Source organism: Salvelinus fontinalis, chromosome 1, assembly GCF_029448725.1.
Source record: "Salvelinus fontinalis isolate EN_2023a chromosome 1, ASM2944872v1, whole genome shotgun sequence".
Taxonomy (NCBI): domain Eukaryota; kingdom Metazoa; phylum Chordata; class Actinopteri; order Salmoniformes; family Salmonidae; genus Salvelinus; species Salvelinus fontinalis.
The window spans coordinates 71142443-71168086 of NC_074665.1; the positions used below are offsets into that span (position 1 = coordinate 71142443).

General features: G+C 43.7%; 2 protein-coding genes across 2 annotated transcripts; both read right to left on the minus strand.

Moving 5' to 3' along the window:
* Positions 1–1464: 1464 nt before the first annotated feature.
* Positions 1465–7553, minus strand: pde6gb (phosphodiesterase 6G, cGMP-specific, rod, gamma, paralog b). The gene is made up of 4 exons (XM_055931972.1): positions 6711–7553; positions 4747–4979; positions 4595–4635; positions 1465–4475 (listed from the first exon to the last, which is right to left on the minus strand). Exons 2-4 carry the CDS (start codon positions 4890–4892, stop codon positions 4399–4401), a joined length of 264 nt encoding a protein of 87 aa, XP_055787947.1. The 5' UTR covers positions 4893–4979; positions 6711–7553; the 3' UTR covers positions 1465–4398.
* Positions 7554–10991: 3438 nt separating this feature from the next.
* On the minus strand, positions 10992–19734 carry oxld1 (oxidoreductase-like domain containing 1). The gene is made up of 2 exons (XM_055931985.1): positions 19530–19734; positions 10992–14168 (listed from the first exon to the last, which is right to left on the minus strand). The coding sequence occupies exons 1-2, from the start codon at positions 19575–19577 to the stop codon at positions 13668–13670; spliced, it is 549 nt and encodes a 182-aa protein (XP_055787960.1). The 5' UTR covers positions 19578–19734; the 3' UTR covers positions 10992–13667.
* Between the last annotated feature and the right edge of the window lie 5910 nt (positions 19735–25644).

The window sequence follows — 25644 nt, forward strand, 5'->3', positions numbered from 1 at the left end:
TTCCCATAGGGAATTTTAGAAACACTTGAAATAAGGGCTGTGTTTCATGCAGGCCTTCCCTGGCAGGATGTTTTGATAACCGTGTAATTCTCTCTCAGACAATGTGACTTTTAGCAATATATTCACCTTTATTTGCCCTCCAAAAATGAAATGCTAATTAGCTGTTAATGTAGCTATGTGTCTTGTGCAAGTTTTAAATTGACACAATACCTGTTAGGAAAGGTGTCAGCTAGAACAAAAGTGGAGGAGCTTGCAGGGATTTGTAGTTTTGCATGATGTCTACTTTGATGCTAATTAGCATTTTTTAATGTGAGAATAAATAGAGCCGAATATATTGATAAAAGTCACTTTGTCCGAGAGAGATTTACATGGTTATCAAAAGGTTGGAGTCCACCTGTGGTAAAGTCAATTGATTGGACATGATTTGGAAAGGCACACACCTGTCTACATAAGGTCCCACATTTGACAGTGCATGTCAGAGCAAAATCCAAGCCATGAGGTGAAAGGAATTGTCCATAGAGCTCCGAGACAGGATTGTGTTGAGGCACAGATCTGGGGAAGGGTACCAAAAATATTCTGCAGCATTGAAGGTCCCCAAGAACACGGTGGCCTCCATCATTCTTTTTTTTTTTTTACCCCCAGTTTTGTGATACCCAATTGGTAGTTACAGTCTTGTCCCATCTCTGCAACTCCCATACGGACTTGGGAAAGGCGAAGGTAAGGGGACCTGCGTCCTCCGGAAAACAACCCGCCAATCTGCACTGCTTCTTGACACACTGCTCACTTAATCTGGAAACCATCCGGACCATTGTGTCGGATGGGAAACACCGATACCTGGCACCATCCCAACAGTGTAACATAGTGGTGGCAGCATCATACTGTGGGGACGTTTTTCAGTGGCAGGGACTGGGAGACAAGTGAGGATCGAGGCAAAGATTAACGGAGCAAAGTAATCCTTGATGAAAACCTGCTCCAGAGCGCTTTGGACCTCAGACTGCCACAAAGGTTCACCTTCCAACAGGACAACGACCCTAAGCACACAGCCAAGGAATGGCTTCGGGACCAGTCTCTGAATGTCCTTGAGTGGCCCAGCCAGAGCCCAGACTTGAACCCAATCTAACATCTCTGGAGAGACCTGAAAATAGCTGTGCGGAGACACTCCCCATCCAACCTGACAGAGCTTGAGAGGATCTGCAGAGAAGAATGGGAAAAACTGCCCAAATACAGATGAGCCAAGCTTGTAGCGTCATACCCAAGAAGAATTTATGCTGTAATCGCTCCCGAAGGTGCTTCAACAAAGTACTGAATAAAGGGTCTAAATACTTATGTAAATGTGATATTTCCATTTTTGCTTTGTCATTTTGGGGTATTGTGTGTAGGAAAAAACAATTGAATACATTTTCGAATAAGGATGTAATATAACAAAATGTGGAAAAAGTTGAGGGGTCTGAATACTTTCTGAAGACACTGTATTTTCTGGAACAGTAGTCTGGAAAACCAATTCTATGTGGACGTGTGTCATGAACTGCTCTAAACCTGTGCCAGTGGAGGGAAATGCCAATACACTTTTTTTTTTATTGATACTGCTATGCCAGCTAGGAATGTATCCTCTTTTTTGGAGATATTGTAATATCATATATATGCTATATTTTTATAGACCTTAAAAAATAAACCAGGCAAAATATTTATTTTTCTTTTGTTTTTAGCTTTTTTTATTTGATCCTGTACAAGGACAGATCTCTGATGACATGATTAGCCTATGTTGGCAGCTGAAGCATCCATCTTCCTCATCCCTTATTTCTTACCATTCATTCACTGCTACTAATTTTACATTCACAAGAAACTGAGACAACGTGGACATCCATCCTGCAAGACTACAAACCCCTCAAGTAACTTTTCACTGTCAGGGTGAGGATTCCAACACAAACTAGCTGTTGTAGGCTATCCATAGCCTTCAACTCATTTACCAGAAAAGGAGAAGAATGAAAAATGGTAAGATAAAATAAGTTAAGGGCATTTTAAAAGGTTATTCTTCAGCCGGTACAACATATTGCAAATCAGTGACAAAATTTAGCATAGAACTAAGAATGTACACTCTTTAGGCCAGTATCAGTGCAGACTGGTCCAAGGAATGTGGAGGTCAATGTTCTATCTAGAGATTAAGTGAAATGATCAACTACAATGATGATGAAACACTAGGCTGTATGGTGAGAACACTACGATGATGGATGAGATGATAGAGAGATAATGATGATGAAACACTAGGCTGTATGGTGAGAACACTACGATGATGGATGAGATGATAGAGAGATAATGATGATGAAACACTAGGCTGTATGGTGAGAACACTACGATGATGGATGAGATGATAGAGAGATAATGATGATGAAACACTAGGCTGTATGGTGAGAACACTACGATGATGGATGAGATGATAGAGAGATAATGATGATGAAACACTAGGCTGTATGGTGAGAACACTATGATGATGGATGAGATGATAGAGAGATAATGATGAGGAAAGATGGTCTTTACATGATTACACAACACAAACTACAAATGGACAAGTGCAGAATAAAGCGGACATAATGAAAAGATGACATAATGATAAAATAAGTGTGCAACACCCACAATATACACAAGACACAATGCCAACATGCGATGGACAAAGTAAAAGACAGAGAACATGCAAAAATAAAATAAATACATCTATACATTATATAGGCTATTAAAATGACTGGCCACAATGTATACATAAGTGTACATTGATCTCAAGAAATACGATACAAATATGAGACTACAGTGAAACACAAGCAAACAAAATGATGGTAAGCATGACAATTGTGGAATGAGATGAAATTATGGATGGAATGAATGAATTATAGAGAAAATTCATGAAATAGAGATGACATGCCCAAATAAATAAAGTGACAAAGAGATGTCAACATGAGCATTGGGGAAGGTAACCTAAACAAGATTACACAAGACATCACTACTACTGCCCAATCACAGTGACCTACTATGGTAGATTATCAGGTGAGAATCACATCTGAAATCAAGTTTGACATCTGAGGTTTATGGGGGAATCTGCATCTGTTGTAGTAATGTTGCACACTCATTAATCTCCATTCAATGTCTATCATGCTGCTTGTGGTAAAAGTGAAGGCAGCAAGAGCCAAAACTGCCAAGGACAATGTGTTTTTTCCCCAAGCTATAAAACAAGTTTATATCCCTGAGAATAAATAGTTAAAATATACGTTACATAATAAAGATAGTCACAAATTCTTCTTTGTTATACAAAATGTGGAAAATAAGGATGCCAGAGTTAAACGGGACGATAGAATGATAGAATCCTTGTTCTGTTAAAAGGTGTGTGTACCAGTGAAGGATTGGTGATCCTGAGGGAGGAGGATGATGTTGTTTCATCCACATTGTACCAGTGACAGACTACAGATTATGCTCATTCATGACAAGCAACCGTCTCATCTCTACAGGAATCAGATATTATATGTGTGATATTCGGCATCGATGACAGATTTCATCTATGATGATAAAAGAGGTGCCGAGGAACGTGAAATGAGAACCCACCTATTTCACGGGTATGTCACTTGTTTGTGTACTCAACTTTTGAGGCTGCATTGCTTTTCATAAATTGTTTGTTGTGTTCCATGAAGAAGAGGAGCAAAAAAGAGGATAGCAGAAGAGAAGCGCTTGGAGATAGGGGAGGAGAGAAAAGGAAAATGGCTGCTGGTTAATGTTAGATAGAATATCGCTGCAAACCTGATAAAGATAGACAGAGGTACCAGAACAGAGTCCTAATCATGAGCAGACATGTTGTATGTGAACTTTGGCAGCTGCAGAAACAAAAGAAGAAACCAGTTAAAGATGGAGACGGTTATTTTCTGTACCGCTTTCCTTTTTTTGTGGGGGGGGGGAGTTCTTCACTTTGGTATATGTTTTGATAGTTCCAGTCAAACACAGTGAGAGGGCTGGGGGCAGATGGATGGTTTGAACAGAGACGGTAGAGAAAGCGACACATCCCACCTTTTTTTGCTGATTGGGGTGGGGACACTCTGGTCTAGTTATTGCCCCCACCCTGCGGAGGGGGTGCCCCAGAGAGAGACATCTCTCTAGCTCAGGGACAATAACTAGACCAGAGCCAGCTGTTTCCTTTCTTGTGTGTGCATTCCAGTAATTATGGAGGAACTGTGAGCTCACGCGGGAAAGCATGCTCACGAAAGAGAGGGAACACCCACTTCCACAGACGGGAACATTGAATATTTTTTACAATAGTAAACTGCTTGAGTGAACTATCTTCATGTATCCACAATCTCTGGTTGTAAGTAGATGGAGGTGGAAGTAGAGGATCGTGGGATGGATGGTGGAGGTCTGAAAGATTTAGATGATACCATACTTGGCCAGCTCGCTAAGCTCCAGGTGGTTGAAGGCCTCCCAGGGGCAGATGACTGTGATGTCTGCAGAGGAAACATATTATGTTTAGTAACAGTCAGTAGACCAAGCAAACCCAGTATGGTTTTCTACAGTTATTAGGGAAGGCACAGATAGAGTAGACAAACAGTTGTAATGAACTTACCAGTGCCTAAACCCTCCATTCCAGGGATATCATCACCAAAGCTGTAAAGGAGACAGAGTTAATTTATTTATAATCAGAGCTCATGAAAATGTCATTGTGCACTTGTCGAATGCCTGTTTGATACTAAGAAAACCCAATGAATGTGGCCTCACCCCTGGATTCCCTTCTTGGGGGGCTTGCTCTTGAACTGACGAGTCTGTCTCTGCTTGAATTTAGGGGGTCCCTTGCGTGGCGTGGCAGGGCCCCCGGTGACACGGGTGGCAGACTTGATCTCCAACTTGGGGACCTCGAGATTCATGGTTAGTAGTTAGCTGTTTTTTTTGTGCAGGTGGTTATGTGTTCAATCCCTCTCTGAAGTGTTGTCGTCTTGATGAAATCTCCTCAACTGGGGAAATGAGGGAAACAGATTTTATCCAATTTTGATCCTCCCATCAAAACTACAGTACATGATCTAGTGCTCACATTTTCATGACAATACAGGCTTGTTCTTCAGTATTGACCATTTCGAGCTTAGAATGGAAGAAATTAGAAGAAAGAAAAGAAGAAAGGAGATAGCTACTGGCAAGACGATCCTCAACAACACAGAGCATATTGAACACCAACGCTATCTGCTTTGATACCTACATTATTACACGTTTTATAAGGAACTTAATTTACTGAACAGCCCCTCACAACCTTTTCTGAGGGCTCAACCTAATGCCTAATCCCCTTACTGATCTGATATTAGTGGGATTACGTTTTAAATGCATATTGTCCTTGTAATTGAATGTCTATCTAGGATAGGCTACCTTGTTGAGTGACGCAAAATGATGACCCAATTTCATCATGTAATCCCCAGCTCAAATTAATAAGCACCCCCCTCCCCACCATCTCCACCCTCCTCGTTTTAAGCCAGCGGCCAGCCATCCACATTTGGGTAATCTCATTAGTACAAGGACAACATAAAGAATATGCTGAGCAGGCAGACTGTCTAAAATGCTGCTCAATCTTATCCTCTCTTACAATGACATTCCAAAAACTCACAACATGGCTCATGACCTACAATGTTTCATATTGGAACCAATTTAACTATGTTGAAGCAATATCAAAATGAATGTCCAATGGCTCATTGATAATTGAAACCTAAAACAATGAAATATGAAAATAAAACATCAGCCTAATTTGCTTTCCACAATTGGGTAACTAGCATTATACAGACCTTTGAAAATAAATACACAAAAGAATGTCATATTGTTGTTCTGTCTAAAACACATTTCCAACATCAAGAACTTTCTGTCTAATTGTAATATACATCCTTGAACCAGATGAGAACCAATTATCCGGAAAACACATTGGGCCATATTCATAGCTTACAAACTACAGATATACTGTAGGATCTTAATTTAACCAGTTTCTCACAGCAGGAAAATAATAATTATTGTGTGGATTATAATTAATGGAACATTTTGTAGGGGTTACATTTTTAGTTAGGGCAAATCAAGTCTGAAGAGTGGAAATTACAAATATAAGAAGTATTTTTAAACCTTGAATACACTACAAGTTAGAATTAGCTGCTGAGCAGGAACTGCAACAACAGGGTGATCATATTAAGACCCTACACCTGGTGTAAGTACTTAACGCAAATCGGTTTGTTTCTCCGACCCACTACTCAAAACTGTCTCAGCACAGGACAAGGTCTTCAATAATTCAAATAGAATATTCTGCACATTTTTTACTCTTTCCCACTTCTCTTTTCTACAAAAAATGTTGAACAGTACAGTAACAAAATCCATCAAGTGTCTGTCATCATGGAGTAGGTTTCTGAATGGATGGGTGTACTCAGCAGCTACCCTTGCAAGTTAGACAATTGTTTCTGAAATATTACATATCTATAACTTTTATTGTTGTATCTTATTTAACCTTTATTTAACTAGGCAAGTCAGTTAAGAACAAATTCTTATTTACAATGATGGCATACCAAAAGGCAAAAGGCCTCCTGCAGGGATGGGGGCTGGTATTAAAAATAAAAATATAGGACAAAACACACATCACGACAAGAGAGACACCACAACACGACATAAAGCGAGACCTAAGACAACAAAGTTAATGTGAATAACTGGAAATGACTGCTACTCACCGGGTTCTTGGGTGAAGGCTAGCCAGACGAGTGGACGTGAGCTCTGAGCACAGCTCTCTCTAGTAGATGTGTGTGTGGGTCTATGCTAGGTTTGCTATGAATGCCAGGTGGGGCTGACGGGACCTCTTATATTCACCTCTGCAGATTAGGAGTGTCTCGCCTCCCATCCCTGACCTGCTGTCATCGCTGCTGTGGCCTGAGGTGGGGGTCAGGGGGTGGGGGACACTCGTGAAGGAGTGGGGAGCAGAAGAGAGGGGGTGAGGGAAGATGGATGGAGGGAGTTGGAACACAAAGACAGCAATAACTTGAATGCATTTAGTATTGATTGTATTTTAGCATGTTTTCCAAAGTGGTCTTCAATTGTTGTTCATCCACAGCCTTAAAAATCATTAAAACTAAATGCAGAGACATAATAAGGGATACCACATTGCACAGAGATGTGAATGAATCAATTGGATGAATGGTGTAATCGTGGCACCCAAAACCAAATCAGTTACTCAGTTTTAATGATAAGACTGCATCGAAAGATGATGAACTATGTCGCTAATACAATATTGACTTGGATGGTAATGAAGATTCTCCATATACTGGGAACCTTCCAGTCCTAGCCCTACTGAGCAGCCCTCCCACCAGTTATGCAACATTCTCTCCATCCATCTGCTGGGCCTGGTTCTCTGGGATGCCCTGGCCCAGGGTGTCAACAAACCCCCAATCCCTTAACAGTATCTCAGATTGACCTATCTATTACTCGATGCACAAAATAGGCTAATCCTTTACGGCGAGTGTCTTCATGGTGCACTACTCACCATTGCGTTCAGAGCTGAAATGACTCACTAGTACCTCACTCCAGACACCCCATCTGCTCTCGGTTGTAGCCCCCCCCCCCCCCCCCCCACCCCACCCCACTCAGAAAAACAATTACTCTGACTGTAGTTGTTGATTATAGTGTCTGGATTCTGTTTTTCTGATTAGTTAATTACATTGGGTAAACCCACCCGTGCAGCGGGGATTATTTCGCCTCAGTAGTTATTGACCAATCTGTGATCAATCTTGCTCATTATCTACAAGCATTACATTTTAAATTAGACAGATTGCATGTAGCACTCTGCATCAATACCATCTACTTGCATCAACACTGTAGCCTACATAGTGTATATTTACCTATGTTTGATGGTCATTTGACCAGACAACTACTGCAGCATATTATCACTTTAATAGGATATAGTTTAGTTTATTAGGATCCCCATTAGCTATTGCACATGCAGCAGCTACTCTTCCTGGGGTCCACATGAAACGTACAAATACATGACAAAGTACAGAACAGTAATAGACTAGAAGAGTAGAAGATATGACATTAAATAAAAAATAAATAAAAAACAATAATATCAATATAGTGACATTGACAATGTCCCCAACGTTAGTTTTGGGTCTGTGGTAGGTAGGGGGCATGAGGCTGAAGGGACGAGGGCTTGTTTCGTGTGGTTTAGTCGGGATGAAGGGTGTGTGTGTTTGTGTGTGTGTGTGTGGAGGGTGGGGTAGGGGGGGTAGACTGTGGTGGGGGTCATTGCTGCCCTGAGGATGTGTCTGTCTGGTCTGGCTGTGCCTGATCACCTCTAAGGTCAACTCATAAGGACACACAAGGTGCTTCAGTATCTTTCTGTATGGAGTTAATGAAGGGCGAAGGATCACTCAGGACGGGAGAGACAGCAGAGGGCCATGATCATTGTAAAAAATACTATTGTCAGGGATCAGTCCATATACTACAGTCTGATCAGTAGCCTATGATATTAATTCTGGGACAATAATTATTCCTCCAGACCAGACATGAGGCATATTAACAGTTCTTCCCCTCAGATCGCTTCATATTGTCCAGAGCCCTTCTAATTCTGCTACCTTCACTGTTAGAACACCTTCTATGCTCCTCTATTGATATGGAGCACATGTCAGTGTGTGATATTCGTAAGAGGCAAAAATGTGTAGGCCTATTGTTCAGAACTGCGATGTTGTTTCATGTCGCCCATAGAGCATTCCATGCATTGTACTACATGCCTATTTTGAAGTGAATACCACTATTGGAAAATAGATACAATAGACTGGATTCATTTTACATCAGGTGGCTAATCATTATGTTACCTATACAAGGCATAGGTGTACTAGGACCCCTGGGGGTTCTTGGCCAATCCACAGGGGGCACTTGAGAAGACTCATGGGACCATTGGCTTACTGGTAAAATGCATGAGGGGGTACTTCAGGGGTACTCCGAGCAGAGCGAAATTCAGTTGGGGGTACAGTAAGCAAAAGTTGGGAACCACTGCGCTAAGTGAAATGGAAAAAGAGTACACATCATGACTTGAGTGTAAATGCATTGTAGACTCCCAGGCATCTCCTAAAACACTGCACGTTCCTAGAATCCTGTGTTGATGTCATTCATTGGAGCTGTAGTCAGTCAATCACTAGTTGCCAAGCAGTGTGGAGTGCCCCTGGTTTCCTAGGTGACAATGAACCTGATCTTACCAGCTGTGTCCTACTAGGAATGCAGACAGCGCTAGACTGGCAGCGAGGGTGCAGAGGGGACATGCTTTTGTTTGATCTGGGTTACTCTGGGGGGATTAAAAAAGAGCTAGGTGCTTTAGGGTGATCGTGACTGGTTCTGACTTAAAGGAAAACATGTAAGTTACTGGCTGCACTGTAGCTTAATGCCCAAGTGCCTATTTCACCAATGCTACATGTCACAATACCCTTTTCCTGTGCATTCGTTCTCACATGGAAACAAAACTTGTAGTGACACTACAGATAGTTCCTAGTGTGAGGTAAGGTTTCACCCATTGCAGTTGAAAACATTGAGGTAACCTCTGTCCCAGGTGTAGCAGGTATAGGATATAGAGGTGGCAAATGTGCTATTCAACAGATTAACCGTGTATTATTGAAAAAGGGCAACCTCCAGTGGGCAATAGAGTTAAAATAGTCAAAGAAAATGACAAAGGCTTCATTCATTCACACAAGTACAATATTTATTTCACACATGTTGTCCATCATCAACATACTTATAATTTAGATAATACAATAACACATCAACCAATATAAAAATGTATTCAGTCCATATACCTCAAACATGTAAAAATGCTAATTCATCAAATGTAATTGTGCGTATTGAATTTGAAGTCTCAGCTAAAATAAATAAAGCAAATCAAATCAAAGTTTGTCACGTGCACCGACTACAACAGGTGTAGTTACAAGCCCTAACCAACAGTGCACTTTTTAAGTATAAAATAGGTATTAGGTAAACAATAGATAAGTAAATAAAAATAATAATTAACAGTAAAATGGCAGTAACGAGGCTACCGTTGAAGTCGGAAGCTTACATTTTTCAACCACTCCACAAATTTCTTGTTAACAAACTATAGTTTTGGTAAGTCGGTTAGGACATCTACTTTGTGCATGACACAAGTCATTTCTACAACAATTTTTTACAGACGGATTATTTCACTTATAATTCACTGTATCACAATTCCAGTGGGTCAGAAGTTTACATATACTAAGTTGACTGTGCCTTTAAACAGCTTGGAAAATTTCAGAAAATGATGTCATGGCTTTAGCAGCTTCTGATAGGCTAATTGACATAATTTGAGTCAATTGGAGGTGTACCTGTGGATGTATTTCAAGGCCTACCTTCAAAATCAGTGCCTCTTTGCTTGACATCATGGGAAAATCAAAAGAAATCAGCCAAGACCTCAGAAAAAAATAAACCTCCACAAGTTTGTTTCATCCTTGGGAGCAATTTCCAAATGCCTGAAGGTACCACGTTCATCTGTACAAACAATAGTATGCAAGTATAAACACCATGGGACCACGCAGCCGCCATACCGCTTAGGAAGGAGACACGTTGTCTCATAGAGATGAACGTACTTTGGTGCGAAAAGTGCAAATCAATCCCAGAACAACAGCAAAGGACCTTGAGAAGATGCTGGAGGAAACAGGTACAAAGGTATCTATATCCACAGTAAAACGAGTCCCATATCGACATAACCTGAAAGGCCGCTCAACAAGGAAGAAGCCACTGCTCTAAAACCGCCATAAAAAAGCCAGACTACGGTTTGCAACTGCACATGGGGACAAAGATCATACTTTTTGGAGAAATGTCCTCTGGTCTGATGAAACAAAAATAGAACTATTTGGCCATAATGACCATTGTTATGTTTGGAGGAAAGGGGGTGAGGCTTGCAAGCCAAAGAACACCATCCCAACCGTGAAGCACGGATGTGGAAGCATCATGTTGGGGGGGGGGGGGGGGGGGGTGGTTTGCTGCAGGAGGGACTGGTGCACTTCACAAAATAGATGGCATCATGAGGAAGCTAAATTATGCGGATATATTGAAGCAACATCAAGACATCAGTCAGGAAGTTAAATCTTGGTCGCAAATGGGTCTTCTAAATGTACAATGACCCCAAGCATACTTCCAAAGTTGTGGCAAAATGGCTTAAAGGACAACAAAGTCAAGGTATTGGAGTGGCCATCACAAAGCCCTGACCTCAATCCCATAGAACATTTGTGGGCAGAACTGAAAAAGCATGTGCGAGCAAGGAGGCCTACAAACTGACTCAGTTACACCAGCTCTATCAGGAGGAATGGGCCAAAATTAACCCAACTTATTGCGTCAAGCTTGTGGAAGGCTACACGAATCATTTGTCCCAAGTTAAACAATTTAAAGGCAATGCTACCAAATACAAATTGAGTGTATGTAAAATTATCACCCACTGGTAATGTGATGAAAGAAATAAAACATTATCTCTACTAGAGGTCGACAGATTAATCGGAATGGCCGATTAATTAGGGCCGATTTCAAGTTTTCATAACAATCGGAAATCGGTATTCGCTGATTTTTTAATTTTTAATTATTATTTATACCTTTATTTATCCTTTATTTAACTAGGCAAGTCAGTTAAGAACACATTCTTATTTTCAATGACGGCCTAGGAACGGTGGGTTAACTGCCTTGTTCAGGGGCAGAATGACAGATTTCTACCTTGTCAGCTCTGGGATTTAATCTTGCAACCTTACAGTTAACTAGTCCAACGCTCTAACCACCTGATTACATTGCACTCCACGAGGAGACTGCCTGTTACGCGAATGCAGTAAGAAGCCAAGGTAAGTTGCTAGCTAGCATTAAACTTATCTTATAAAAAACAGTCAATCAATCATAATCACTAGTTAACTACACATGGTTGATCATATTACTAGTTTATCTAGCGTGTCCTGCGCTGCATATAATCGATGCGGTGCGTATTCGTGAAAAAGGACTGTCTTGCTCCAATGTGTACCTAAGCATAAACATCAATGCCTTTCTTAAAATCAATACACAGAAGTATATATTTCTAAACCTGCATATTTGCTAAAAGAAATCCAGGTTAGCAGGCAATGTCAACCAGGTGAAATTGTGTCACTTCTCTTGCGTTCATTGCACGCAGAGTCAGGGTATATGCAACAGTTTGGGCCGCCTAATTTGCCAGAATTTTACATATCGATGACATAACATTGAAGGTTGTGCAATGTAACAATAATATTTAGACTTATGGATGCCACCCATTAGATAAAATACAGAACGGTTCCGTATTTCACTGAAAGAATAAACTTCTTGTTTTCGAGATAATAGTTTCCGGATTCGACCATATTAATGACCTAAGCCTCGTATTTCTGTGTGTTATTATGTTATAACTAAGTCTATGATTTGATAGAGCAGTCTGACTGAGCGATGGTAGGCACCAGCAGGCTCGTAAGCATTCATTCAAACAGCACTTTCGTGCGTTCTGCCAGCAGCTCTTCGCAATGCTTCAAGCATTGAGCTGTTTATGACTTCAAGCCTATCAACTCCCGAGATTAGGCTGGTGTAACCGATGTGAAATGGCTAGCTAGTTAGAGGGGTGCGCGCTAATAGCGTTTCAAACGTCACTCGCTCTGAGACTTGGAGTGGTTGTTCCCCTTGCTCTGCAAGGGCTGCGGCTCTTGTGGAGCGATGGGTAACGCTGCTTCGAGGGTAGATGTTGTCGATGTGTTCCTGGTTCGAGCCCAGGTAGGGGCGAGGAGAGGGACGGAAGCTATTCTGTTACACTGGCAATACTAAAGTGCCTATAAGAACATCCAATAGTCAAAGGTATATGAAATACGAATCGTATAGAGAGAAATTGTCCTATAATTCCTATAATAACTACAACCTAAAATTTCTTACCTGGGAATATTGAAGACTCATGTTAAAAGGAACCACCAGCTTTCATATGTTCTCATGTTCTGAGCAAGGAACTTAAACGTTAGCTTTTTTACATGGCACATATTGCACTTTTACTTTCTTCTCCAACACTTTGTTTTTGCATTATTTAAACCAAATTGAACATGTTTCATTTTATTTGAGGCTAAATTGATTTTATTGATGTATTATATTAAGTTAAAATAAGTGTTCATTCAGTATTGTTGTAATTGTCATTATTACAAATATATTTAAAAAAAAGAATCGTCCGTCTTTTTTTGGTCCTCCAATAATCGTTATCGGCGTTGAAAAATCATTATCGGTCGATCTCTAATCTCTACTATTATTGAGACATTTCACATTCTTAAAATAAAGTGGTCGTCCTGACGGACCTAAGACAGGGAATTTTTACTAGGATTAAAATGTCAGAAATTGTGAAAAACTGAGTTTAAATGTATTTGGCTAAGGTGTACATAAAATGATAATACATGATTTATGCTACTCATGTAAAATACCTAATCTATAGTAAGTAAGAAGATTTTATAATGACAAAAGCTAGTTAAAATGTACTTGAACAAGTAAAATGACAGTTTGACAAACTCATACGATAAAATGCACAACAGTATTCAAATCTGAGTGAGTGATTTTAAAGTGCATACAGTATAAAAATGCCCTCAATGTCCCCATTCCCTCTCACTCACTGCCGCACAAAGCCATACTTAAAAACTCGACTTCTTCATCATCCTGATCTCCATCTTTAGGAAGGCTTTTAGGTTCTCATCCGGGACGTTCTCCTCAATAGCAGCCAGGGCCTTTTCTATCCCCAACCCTCCATTATGGTAGTAGGCTAGGAGCTGTTCTGTGTGCTCGATCCATACACAGTTATGACAGCCGCTCATACAGCAGTGGGTGGGAGTGGGTGGAGGGCCATTGGCCTTGGCAGGAGGGGAGTCAGAGGTACTGGGGCCAGAGCCAGACTCAGGGCTACTGACTGTAGTTGCTGTCTGCTGGCTACTGTCTGTGGTTGATGTATTCAGAGTAGGAGGAGTGGCTGAATCGGGTCCAATACGGTCAATGGTAGAGATACTACAAGGAGTGGCTGAATCAGGTCCAGTGGTGACACTACAGATAGTTCCAAGTCTGAGGTAAGGTCTCACCCATGGCAGTTGAAAACATTGAGGGATTCTCTGTCCCAGGTGTAGCAGGTACAGGATACACAGCTGGTAGAAATATAAAGCATATTAACTAATGTAATCGCCAGCAGATGACACGCTTGCTTACACCTGCACTAGGGTTGGACAGACTTCCTGTGTAGATTAAGACAACATGGAGCCTGCGCAATATGTCTTGGAAAATGTACCTCAATCCATGGATGAGAAATGTGTTGTACTCCGAAATGCCCCATTATCCCAACTGTTACACCAAGAAGATTGAATGACTGCTAGTTGTAATTTTTTTATTTACTTAATTTATACAGGAAGCCTATCCAACCCTAGTGCAGCTGTAAGCAAGCGGGTCGGACCTGCTGGCTACACGATCATGTTATTATGAAAACAGAGGTAAAGACAGTTTCAAGTTGGATATTCCACTGATATTTGCCTGTAGTTTTCCTTCCATCCACCAACATCAGTTAGAGACTGTCAACAAAGTGACAAATCAAAATGTTCACATTTCAATAGCTCTTAAACCATTACTCCTAAAACTGTCAAAACTGGTTCTAGCTAACCTGATGGCATAGACACACATTGCACACACTTTGTTTGTAGATTTACATCTCACACTATTTTAAATTATTAAAATTTTAGAATTTTAATAGCTCTTTGGTCATGTGACCTGACTTCAAAAAGGTTCAGAATGTACACTCAGTGGTCCCTTAGGTTTGTCCATTTTCATCTCACACGTTTTTACATGAATTTTCAATGCTTTTAATTTTCAACAGCTCCTTGGTCATGTGACCTACTGACCTCAAACAAGATTCAGAAACTCCACTGACTACCCTTCTATATTGCACACCCTTTAGTTTGTCAATTTTCTCTTTTCGTTGTGGAGGGCAGTGCACCCTGAAATGGGTTCGCCCTGACACAGGGGCCCAAGCCCTGGAAAGCGTTGTGGTTTCGGCGGCGTCCAGTGAGCTCTCCCTGGCCCTTGAGAATCTGGGGGAGAGGGTGTAAATCTCACGCTGGGCCGTACCCATATCCGCAGCAGGTCTCCAAGCTGAACAGCCTCTGGCATGTTATAACAATGTAGGTAAGGAAAGTTGACAAAAAAAGATCCATAACTTCGGAATAAGGATTGGCTCGAGCCGCGGCTGGGGGAGCAGTCGCTCCGTCGCCCTCCTCTCGCCACCATTGGAAGTTCGTTGTACGGCCCATCTCGCGGTCTCTCATGCGTGGTATCGCAAGGGGCTGCGTGTGGGGGTTTGTCGGGGTGGTGTCCGTCGGTGGGCCGGTGGGGGGTTGGGTACGGCAGTTGGCGGTGGCAACTATGGACGCGCGCCGGGCCCTTCTCGCGGATCTCCCCAGCTACGGCGCTCGCCAGCCCCACACATTGTAGGTGGGGACATCTCCTCTACGCTCACTAGACTTGAGGCTGAGACTAAACCCATTGGCCCCACAGTGATAGGGCATTGCATGGATCTGGCTCATGCCCTACGAAGTGGGGAGAGGTATCCCCAGCTTGTCTGGGGAGGGAGGCCTACATCTGATGTGGGTAGTACCATCCACGCCCATTAATTTGCTGCGGAACCATAAAACGGACGGAAGAAGCCTAGGTTCCCACTGGGCACGGATCATTGAATGTCAACTTGATGACATTCAAAGGAGCGTACCCACATGTCGCGATCGCACTCAAATCACCCGTGGGGTGACTGTGACCCCCCTCATGTCAAAGTGAGGAATATCAGTGAAGCGGAGGTAAACGGCGGGACATAATTAAGAGTCTCGAGGTAGCCAAATGCCTCGCTATCTAATTAGTGACGCGCATGAATGGATGAATGAGATTCCCACTGTCCCTACCTTCTATCTAGCGAAACCATAGCCAAGGGAACGGGATTGACGGAATCAGCGGGGAAAGAAGACCCTGTTGAGATTGACTCTAGTCTGGCACTAAGAAGAGACATGAGAGGTGTAGAATAAGTGGGAGGCCTTGGCCGCCGGTGAAATACCACTATCCTTACAGTTTTTTCACTTACCCGTTGAGGGAGGGAGGCGAGCCCCGGGTGCGACCCGCTATGGGGACAGTGGCAGGTGGGGAGTTTGACTGGGGTGGTACACCTGTCAAAAAGTAACGCAGGTGTCCTAAAACTAGCTTAGGGAGGACAGAATTCACCAAGCGTTGGATTGTTCACCCACTAATAGGGAACGTGAGCTGGGCTTGGACGGTCGTGAGACAGGTTAGTTTTACCCTACTGATGATGTGTTGTTGCAATACTAATCCTGCTCAGTACGAGAGGAACCGTAGGTTCAGACATTTGGTGTATTTGCTTGGCTGAGGAGGCGAAGCTACCATCTGTGGGATTATGACTGAACGGCTCTAAGTCAGACATCCCCCTAAATGTAACGATATCGTAGAGCCACGGATCTTCAGTTGGCCCGGGATAGCCTGCCTCTTTTGGCAGGTGAGTAGAGACGTTTGTGACGGGGTTGGGGTGCGGCCGGATGAGTTGCTGTCCCTCTCCTGATGCGCTCTGCATGTTTGTTGGGAACCTGGTGCTAAATCACTCATAGACGACCTGATTCTGGGTCAGGGTTTCATACGTAGCAGAGCAGCTCACGCGCTGCGATCTATTGAAAGTCAGCCCTCGATCCAAGCTTTTGTCGGGGACGGAAGGCGTCTTTCTTCCCCATCCTCCATCTTTACTTACGGGTTACTAGGTGCACGGAGAAAGGCCAGGGGCCAGAGGCCAGACACAGCGTGTGAGAGCCCAGGCAGGCGGATAGAATGCATAATACATTGACATTGGGCTCTGGATAGGTAGGGGGCTAGGTGGTGGTCGCCCAACAGTCCCGGGCACGTCCTCTGGTGGGACTGTGAGTCAGGTTGGAACACGCTGTGGAAGTCAAAAGGTCATCAGGTGCACGTGGAGACCTCCCCCAAGGCGGGGGTCATTCCGAGTCTGAGCAGGGGCGACCGGACTCAGGGGCAGCACTCAGGCTGTGGAGGTTGGGTTGGTGACTTAGTCTCTGAGCGGATAAAAGTGGAAGGGTCACCAGGTGCACAGAGCTTGTTTCAGGTGCACAAGGAGGCCTCCATCAAGGCGGGGGGCACTCCTAGTTTAAGCAGGAGCGGCCGAAATCAGGGGTTGGGGGCAGCACTCAGGCCATGGAGGTTGGAGTGGGAACTTAGTCTTTGAGCAGAAAAAAAGCTGGAGGGTCATCAGGAACACAGAGCCTGTTACGGGTTACCAGGTGCACATGGTTCCTGACAGTAGGACTATAGACGTCTTAGTAAATCCAGGGGGTAAGCTATACTCTAAGGCCAAGGGAGAGGGGTGTTGACCGGTAGGGAGAGTAGGTGTGGAGGCCTGGAGGTCTGTAGTTCCAGGGAGTAAGCTACACACTCTCAGGCCCAGGGAGAGGGCAGGCAGGCGGGCCGGGAATGCAGACCTGTCTACACATTGCACCCCCTTTAGTTTGTCCCTTTTCATCTCACAATATTTTCTGTTCATTTGCCTGCTCTGCCCCCCTGAAGGACAGTGTCACTCACACACCTATTCACTTCAGCCTTCTCCCTGGGGCCTGCCTGGAGGTCAGGAAGGCCCCAACGTAAAAAAAGTTTGTACTTAGTTTTCGCTCCCTAACTAATTAAACTGGGAATACAAAATGCTGCTCACATTTCCACGTTTATTAGCGTTGGAAAGTGAATTAATGTCCAAATCGTGGGCAGTGTTGTGCGCAATTTTTCCAACAACATGACACTTATTTGGAGTCTGTGGCTCAAGTGGTTTAAAAGCGCGAATTTCCAACTCGAAACTGTCTTTACCTCGGTATTATGGAAGCTATTGTGAGAAAGAAACGGGATGGTGTGGTAAGTAAATAGCTAGTCCCGATGCTTTCCATTACTTGTACAGCATAGCCACATACATTTAATAGAAAAAAATACTAAACATGCCTTGTCTGTCACGAATGTTGAATAAAGTTATATTTGAACTGCCAGTTGTCTGTTGGGTTAGTCATTCAGCTGATATAAATTTGATACAAAATATCCACAGGAAAGTATTATTAAACCGACTTAAAAATGATACTAATCGAAGTCTTGCAAGCATTTACATGGTTTTGCGCATGAACCAAGTTTTACAAATTTCAACTGCAGTACTGGGTCTAAAAAGTCGGGTAAATAATAATTTCCTGTGGATATTTTGTCTCAAATTTCGAACAACTGAAGGACCAACCCCACAGAAAACCGGTAGAATAAGTTCAAAAGTCATTTTATTTAGCTTGTAAATAAACTTCAAGTTTTAGTCGTGCTTTGTTTCAGACTGTATAACGTTACCAATAATTGTTATCACTAACCAGGTTTCCATCCAACCTTTTTTATGCGAGTAAAGTAGCATATATATATCCGATTAAAAACAATATGTAATCATGGCAGGCCTGATGGAAACAGCAAATGTGTTGGTAAACTTTCCAAATGTCGACGAAACAAAATATGCTAGACAAGGTGGGATCTTTTTGTGTCTGTAAAATGAATAATGCGAGAAATGGCGGTGGAAACGCCTTTATTTGCAAATATTCATATAATAAGTAAACGTGCTATGGTGCGTGTTCCTCCCACTAATTTACAACGCCGGAGAGCATGAGGTTTGTTAGGCTACAGCTTAAAGTTATGAACTTCACAGGGTGGTGAAAGTGCACGGTGATGAGCTTGATGCTCCTTTCCAATAAATATCGAAAGTCTTATTCTGTTGACATTATGATCGATGCCTGGCTGCTGTTTGACAAATAAAAATGATCTCGCTCTTCTGTCCATAATAATCTCATCATGTAACGTTAGTAGGCTTCACCCGCACTCCTTTCTACTAGCTGTTGGCTAGAGTGCACGTGCCAAGACCAGAGTGGGCACATTAGCTATATAACGCAAAAAATGGTGTCAAAAACATCAGAGTTGTAATGTGATGGAAACTCATTTAAATTATATTTTTTATTACGCACATGGGAATTTAACATCAAGTTATTTATGTGTACTACGTCAACACGCACAGCCGATTATTGCAAAAAGTAATTTAATGGAAACATCTCTGGTAGGGGAAATGCGCTGATTCTAGAATATTCCAATGAAAATCTGTCGCCAATTGGATGAAAACCTAGCTGGTTTGATTTATTAGGCAAATATCTAGCTAGCTAACTAGCCCAATGTACTGTGCTGCATGTACTGTGTAAACTTTGGTGAACGAGAGCTAGTATTTAGCTAATGGAATCCCAATAGTTACGTATTGATTTACGACATACAGATAAACAATACTTTGAATACTAGCTAACTAGTTCTGAATAATCATGCTGGCGAACTAGTATTTGTTTTTATTTACAAATAGAAGGCTGTAGCTGGCTAGTGGCGTTTAACAGCTGAAATTAGCTACTACCAACCTTTTGTGAAGACGACGATCCCATAATATTTACTCTTAAACGAAACATATTTTTTCCGATATCTTATCTATATTACGGAACACTTCATTTCCTATGTAGAGTACAATCCACCAAGGTCTTTCTCAATGTTGTTCATCTACTTAGCTAGCTCGCAGGCTAGCTGTGAAATTTCTCCATGTTGGAACGAATTAACTATGACTGTCAGTGATTGTAAACAACGTTGCTGATTGGCTGAAAGAAACCATAGGCATAGGGTGTTCATGACTGCATTGTCAGGTTATGTCCACAAGATGTCAGTGGATAATATCTATAGATTTGGCCTTCAGTTGAAACATGTCCCACCTTCCAACCTTTTTATGCAAGTGAAGTACATAACAAAATGTCATGACAGGCCTGATGGAAACAGCAAATTGTTTTGGTAAAATTTTCAAATGTCGTCGACAACTATTTAACTAACTCTTTAGCAGTCTTATAGCTTGGAGGTAGAAGCTATTCAGGTTCCTATTGGTTCCAGACCTACAGTGTATGACTTGGGTGGCTGGAGTCTTTGTCAATTTCTAGGGCCTTCCTCTGACACCGCCTGGTATAGAGGTCCTGGTTGACATTGAGCTCGGCCCTGTACACACTACCCTCTGTAGCGCCTTGCTGTCGATCACCAAACAGTTGCCATACCAAGCGGTGTTGAAGCCAGTCAAGATGCTCTCAATGGTGCAGCTGTAGAACGTTTTGATGTGGATATCGGGCTTGCTCGGCTCTCCATTTCCTGTAGTTCATGATCAGCTACTTTGCCTTGCTAACATTGAGGGAGAGGTTGTCCTGGTGTAACAGTATAACTTTGGCCCGTCGCCCCGACACGGGCGCGAAACAGGGACCCTCTGCACACATCAACAACTGACTCCCACGAAGCGTCGTTACCCATCGCTCCACAAAAGCCACGGCCCTTGCAGAGCAAGGGGCAACACTACTAATAGGTTTCAGAGCAAGTGACGTAACTGATTGAAACGCTACTAGCGCGTACCCGCTAACTAGCTAGCCATTTCACATCCGTTACACTCAACCCCCTTTCAACCTCCTCCTTTTCCGCAGCAACCAGTGATCCGGGTCAACAGCATCAATGTAACAGTATAACTTTAAACCGTCCCCTCGCCCCGACATGGGTGCGAACCAGGGACCCTCTGCACACAACAACGGTCGCCCACGAAGCGTCGTTACCCATCGCTCCACAAAAGCCGCGGCCCTTGCAGAGCAAGGGGCAACACTACTATTAGGTTTCAGAGCAAGTGACGTAACTGATTGAAACCCTGCTAGCGCGTACCCGCTAACTAGCTAGCCATTTCACATCCGTTACACTCACCCCCCTTTCAACCTCCTCCTTTTCCGCAGCAACCAGTGATCCGGGTCAACAGCATCAATGTAACAGTATAACTTTAAACCGTCCCCTCGCCCCGACACGGGCGCGAACCAGGGACCCTCTGCACACAACAACGGTCGCCCACGAAGCGTCGTTACCCATCGCTCCACAAAAGCCGCGGCCCTTGCAGAGCAAGGGGCAACACTACTAATAGGTTTCAGAGCAAGTGACGTAACTGATTGAAACGCTACTAGCGCGTAGCCGCTAACTAGCTAGCCATTTCACATCCGTTACACTGGCACCACACTGCCAGGTCTCCGACGTCCTCCCTGTAGGCTGCCTCATTGTCTGTAATCAGGCCTACCACCGTTGTGTCATCTGCAAACTTAATGATAGTGTTAGAGTCGTGCGCGGTCACACAGTGGTGGGTGAACAGGGAGTACAGGAGGGGACTAAGCACGCACACCCGAGGGGCCCCGTGTTGAGGGTCAGCGTGGCAGATGTGTTGTTGCCTTCTTTCACCACCTGGGGGCAGCCCGTAAAGAAGTCCAGGATCCAGTTGCAGAGGGAGGTGTTTAGTCCCATGGTCCTTAGCTTAGTGATGAGTTTGGAGGGCACAATGGTGTTTAACGCTGAGCTGTAGCCAATGAACAGCATTCTCACATAGGTGTTCCTTTTGTTCATTTGGGAAAGGGCAGTGTGGAGTGCAATAGATTGCATCATCTGTGGATCTCTTGGAGCGGTATGCAAATTTGTCCATAATAACTCATCATGTAGGCTAGACACGCACAATGCGAGCTGTTGGTTATAGCGCATATGCCAAGACCATAGTGAGTACATTCGCTATATAACGCAATTTTCTTTGTGACAAAACCATCAGTAGAGTTGAAAAAACATTGGAAACCCATATTTTATTCGCTATATGGGAATCGTTATGTGCGCTTCGTCATCACGCACAGGCTTTTATCCACAACAAGTCAATTTGATGTCAACATATCTCTGCTGGGAAAATGTGCATATTGTTTTTATGCACATTTTTGAATATTGCATGAAAATCTGCCCAATTGGATGGAAACCTACGCAGCTGGCACATAACGTTCTGAGAACCACATGTTTCTTAGAGCTTGGTGAGAGTGTGTTTGTCCAATGGTTATTTTGGATACAACCTTCCCACAACTTTCTAGGAATGGTGCAGGATAATTGCTTGGCTTTGTGGTATTCTCAGTACATTTACATTTAAGGAACTTGACCCCCAAAAATGTAATGAAATACCAAGAAAATCATTAACAGTAGCAATGCACCGATATGACATTTTTGGCCGATACAGATATCTGATATTTTCCTTGCCCAAAAAAATGATATTTACATTTTTTTGCGGCCTTTTAAGCATTCTAGTACAGTTAAGTAGTTAACACACACACTGTCACGACTTCCGCCGAAGTCGGTCCCTCTCCTTGTTCGGGCGGTGTTCGGCAGTCGACGTCACCGGTCTTCTAGCCATCGTCGCTCCACCTTTCATTTTCCATTTGTTTTGTCTTGTTTTCCTGCACACCTGGTTCACATTCCCTCATCAGACTAAATGTATATTTCCCTCTGTTTCCCCCATGTGTGTGGAATTGTTCTTTGTGTAGGGTGTTACGCTACAGGCTGGCTGCGCTAGGTTTGTTTCAAACCTAGGTTTGTTTGTTTTGTTTAATCCGGTTCATGTTACCATGGTTGTGCTTTGTGCTGCCTCGTCTGTGCCTTTGGTCCAGGGTGTATATTAAAGTTCTCCTGTTATCACCCATCTCTGCTCTCCTGCGCCTGACTTCCCGGCAACCAGTCACTCACCCCGTTACACACACACGCGCACACACACACATGGATGCAGCGGCCTAAGGCACTGTATCTCAGTGCAAGAGGCGTCACTAAAGTCCCTGGTTCGAATCCAGGCTCTATCACATCCGGCCGTGATTGGGAGTCCCATGGGGCGGTGCACAATTGTCCCAGCTTCGTCCGGGTTTGGCCGTCATTGTAAATAAGAATTTGTTCTCAGCTGACTTGCCTAGTTAAATAAAAGGTTACACACACACACAGACCCCAAAAATGTTTTGTTGGCATTTACGTATGTCCCCATTACTAGTAAAACATAATCAAAAACTCTTTCACATACTTGCTGTGCTGTGTCCTTGTTCATTTCTTCAGTCGTTTCATTCTCAGCCAGGATTTCTATGGAAAGCGTTTGGGTCTTTGCGTGTCAAAAAAGATATGTGTCAAATAACACTTTGACATACCAAATAAGCTTGTTGACCAATCAGCGCCGACAGAGATGGCCGCCTCGCTTCGAGCTCCTAGGAAACTATGCAGTATTTAGTTTTTTTTGTGTGTTATTTCTTACATTGTTACCCCAGGTAATCTTAGGTTTTATTACATACAGTTGGGAGGAACTATAGGATATAAGAGCAACGTCAACTCACCAACATCACGACCAGGAATACGACTTTCCCGAAGCGGATCCTCTGTTTTGCCCACCACCCAGGACAATGGATCGGATCTCAGCCGGCGACCCAAAACAACGACGCCGTAGAAGGGGCAGACGGAGCGGTCTTCTGGTCAGGCTCCGAATACGTGCATATCACGCACCGCTCCCAAGCATACTACTCGCCAATGTCCAGTCCCTTGACAACATGGTAGACGAAATCCGTGCAAGGGTAGCCTTCCAGAGAGACATCAGAGACTGTAACTTTCTTTGTTTCACAGAAACATGGCTCACTCGAGACACGTTATCTGAGTCGGTACAGCCAGCTGGTTCCTTCACGCATCGCGCAGACAGAAAGAAGCATATTTTTGGTAAGAAGAAGGGCGGGGGTGTATGCCTTATGGTTAACGAGACGTGGTGTGATCATAACAACATACAGGAACTCAAGTCTTTCTGCTCACCTGACTTAGAATTCCTCACAATCAAATGTCGACCGCATTATCTACCAAGGGAATTCTCTTCGATTATAATCACATCCGTATATATTCCCCCCAAGCAGACACATCGATGGCCCTGAACGAACTTCATTTGACTATGTAAACTGGAAACCACATATCCTGAGGTTGCATTTATTGTAGCTGGGGATTTTAACAAGGCTAATCTGAAAACAAGGCTCCCTAATTTCTATCAGCATATTGATTGCGCAACCAGGGCTGGCAAAACCCTAGACCGTTGTTATTCTAACTTCAGCGACGCCACAGCACCCCCCGCCCTCCTTTCGGAAAAGCTGACCACGACTCCATTTTGTTGCTTCCAGCCTATAGACAGAAACTAAAACAGAAAGCTCCCACGCTCAGGTCTGTTCAACGCTGGTCCGACCAATCGGATTCCACGCTTCTAGATTGCTTCGATCACGTGGACTGGGATATGTTCCGCATTGCGGCGAACAACATTGATGAATACACTGATTTGGTGAGCGGGTTTATTAGCAAGTGCATCGGCGATGTCGTACCCACAGCGTCTATACGTGCAAAACTGAAAGCGCGAACCACTGCTTTTAAATCAGGGCAAGGTGACCGGAAACATGACCGAATACAAACAGTGTAGCTATTCCCTCCGCAAGGCAATCAAACAAGCTAAGCGTCAGTATAGAGACAAAGTAGATTCGCAATTCAAGGGCTCAGACACGAGAGGTATGTGGCAGGGTCTACAGTCAATCACGGACTATAAAAGGAAAACCAGCCCCGTCGCAGAACAGGATGACTTGCTCCCAGACAAACTAAACAACTTCTTTGCTCGCTTTGAGGACAACACAGTGCCACTGACACGGCCCGCTACCAAAACCTGCGGGCTTTCCTTTACTGCAGCCGAGGTGAGTAAAACATTTAAACGTGTCAACCCTCGCAAGGCTGCAGGCCATGACGGCATCCCCAGCCGCGTCCTCAGAGCATGCGCAGACCAGCTGGCTGGTGTGTTTACGGACATATTCAATCAATCCTTATCCCATTCTGCTGTCCCCATATGCTTCAAGAGGGCCACCATTGTTCCTGTTCCCAAGAAAGCTCAGGTAACTGAGCTAAATGACTACCGCCCTGTAGCACTCACTTCCGTCATCATGAAGTGCTTTGATAGACTAGTCAAGGACCATATCACCTCCACCCTACCTGACACCCTAGACCCACACCAATTTGCTTACCGCCCCAATAGGACCACAGACGACGCAATCACACTGTACACTGCCCTAACCCATCTGGACAAGAGGAATACCTATATGAGAATGCTGTTCATCGACTACAGCTCAGCATTTAACACCATAGTACCCTCCAAACTCGTCATCAAGCTCGAGACCCTGGGTCTCGACCCCGCCCTGTGCAACTTGGTCCTGGACTTCCTGACGGGCCGCCCCCAGGTGGTGAGGGTAGGTAACAACATCTCCACCCCGCTGATCCTCAACACTGGGGCCACACAAGGGTGCGTTCTCAGCCCTCTCCTGTACTCCCTGTTCACCCACGACTGCGTGGCCATGCACGCCTCCAACTCAATCATCAAGTTTGCAGACGTCACTACAGTGGTGAGCTTGATTACCAACAACGACGAGATGGCCTACAGGGAGGAGGTGAGGGCCCTCGGAGTGTGGTGTCAGGAAAATAACCTCACACTCAATGTCAACAAAACAAAGGAGATGATCATGGACTTCAGGAAACAGCAGAGGGAGCACCCCCTATCCACATCGACGGGCCGCAGTGGAAAAGTTCCTCGGCGTACACATCACTGACAAACTGAAATGGTCCACCCACACAGACAGC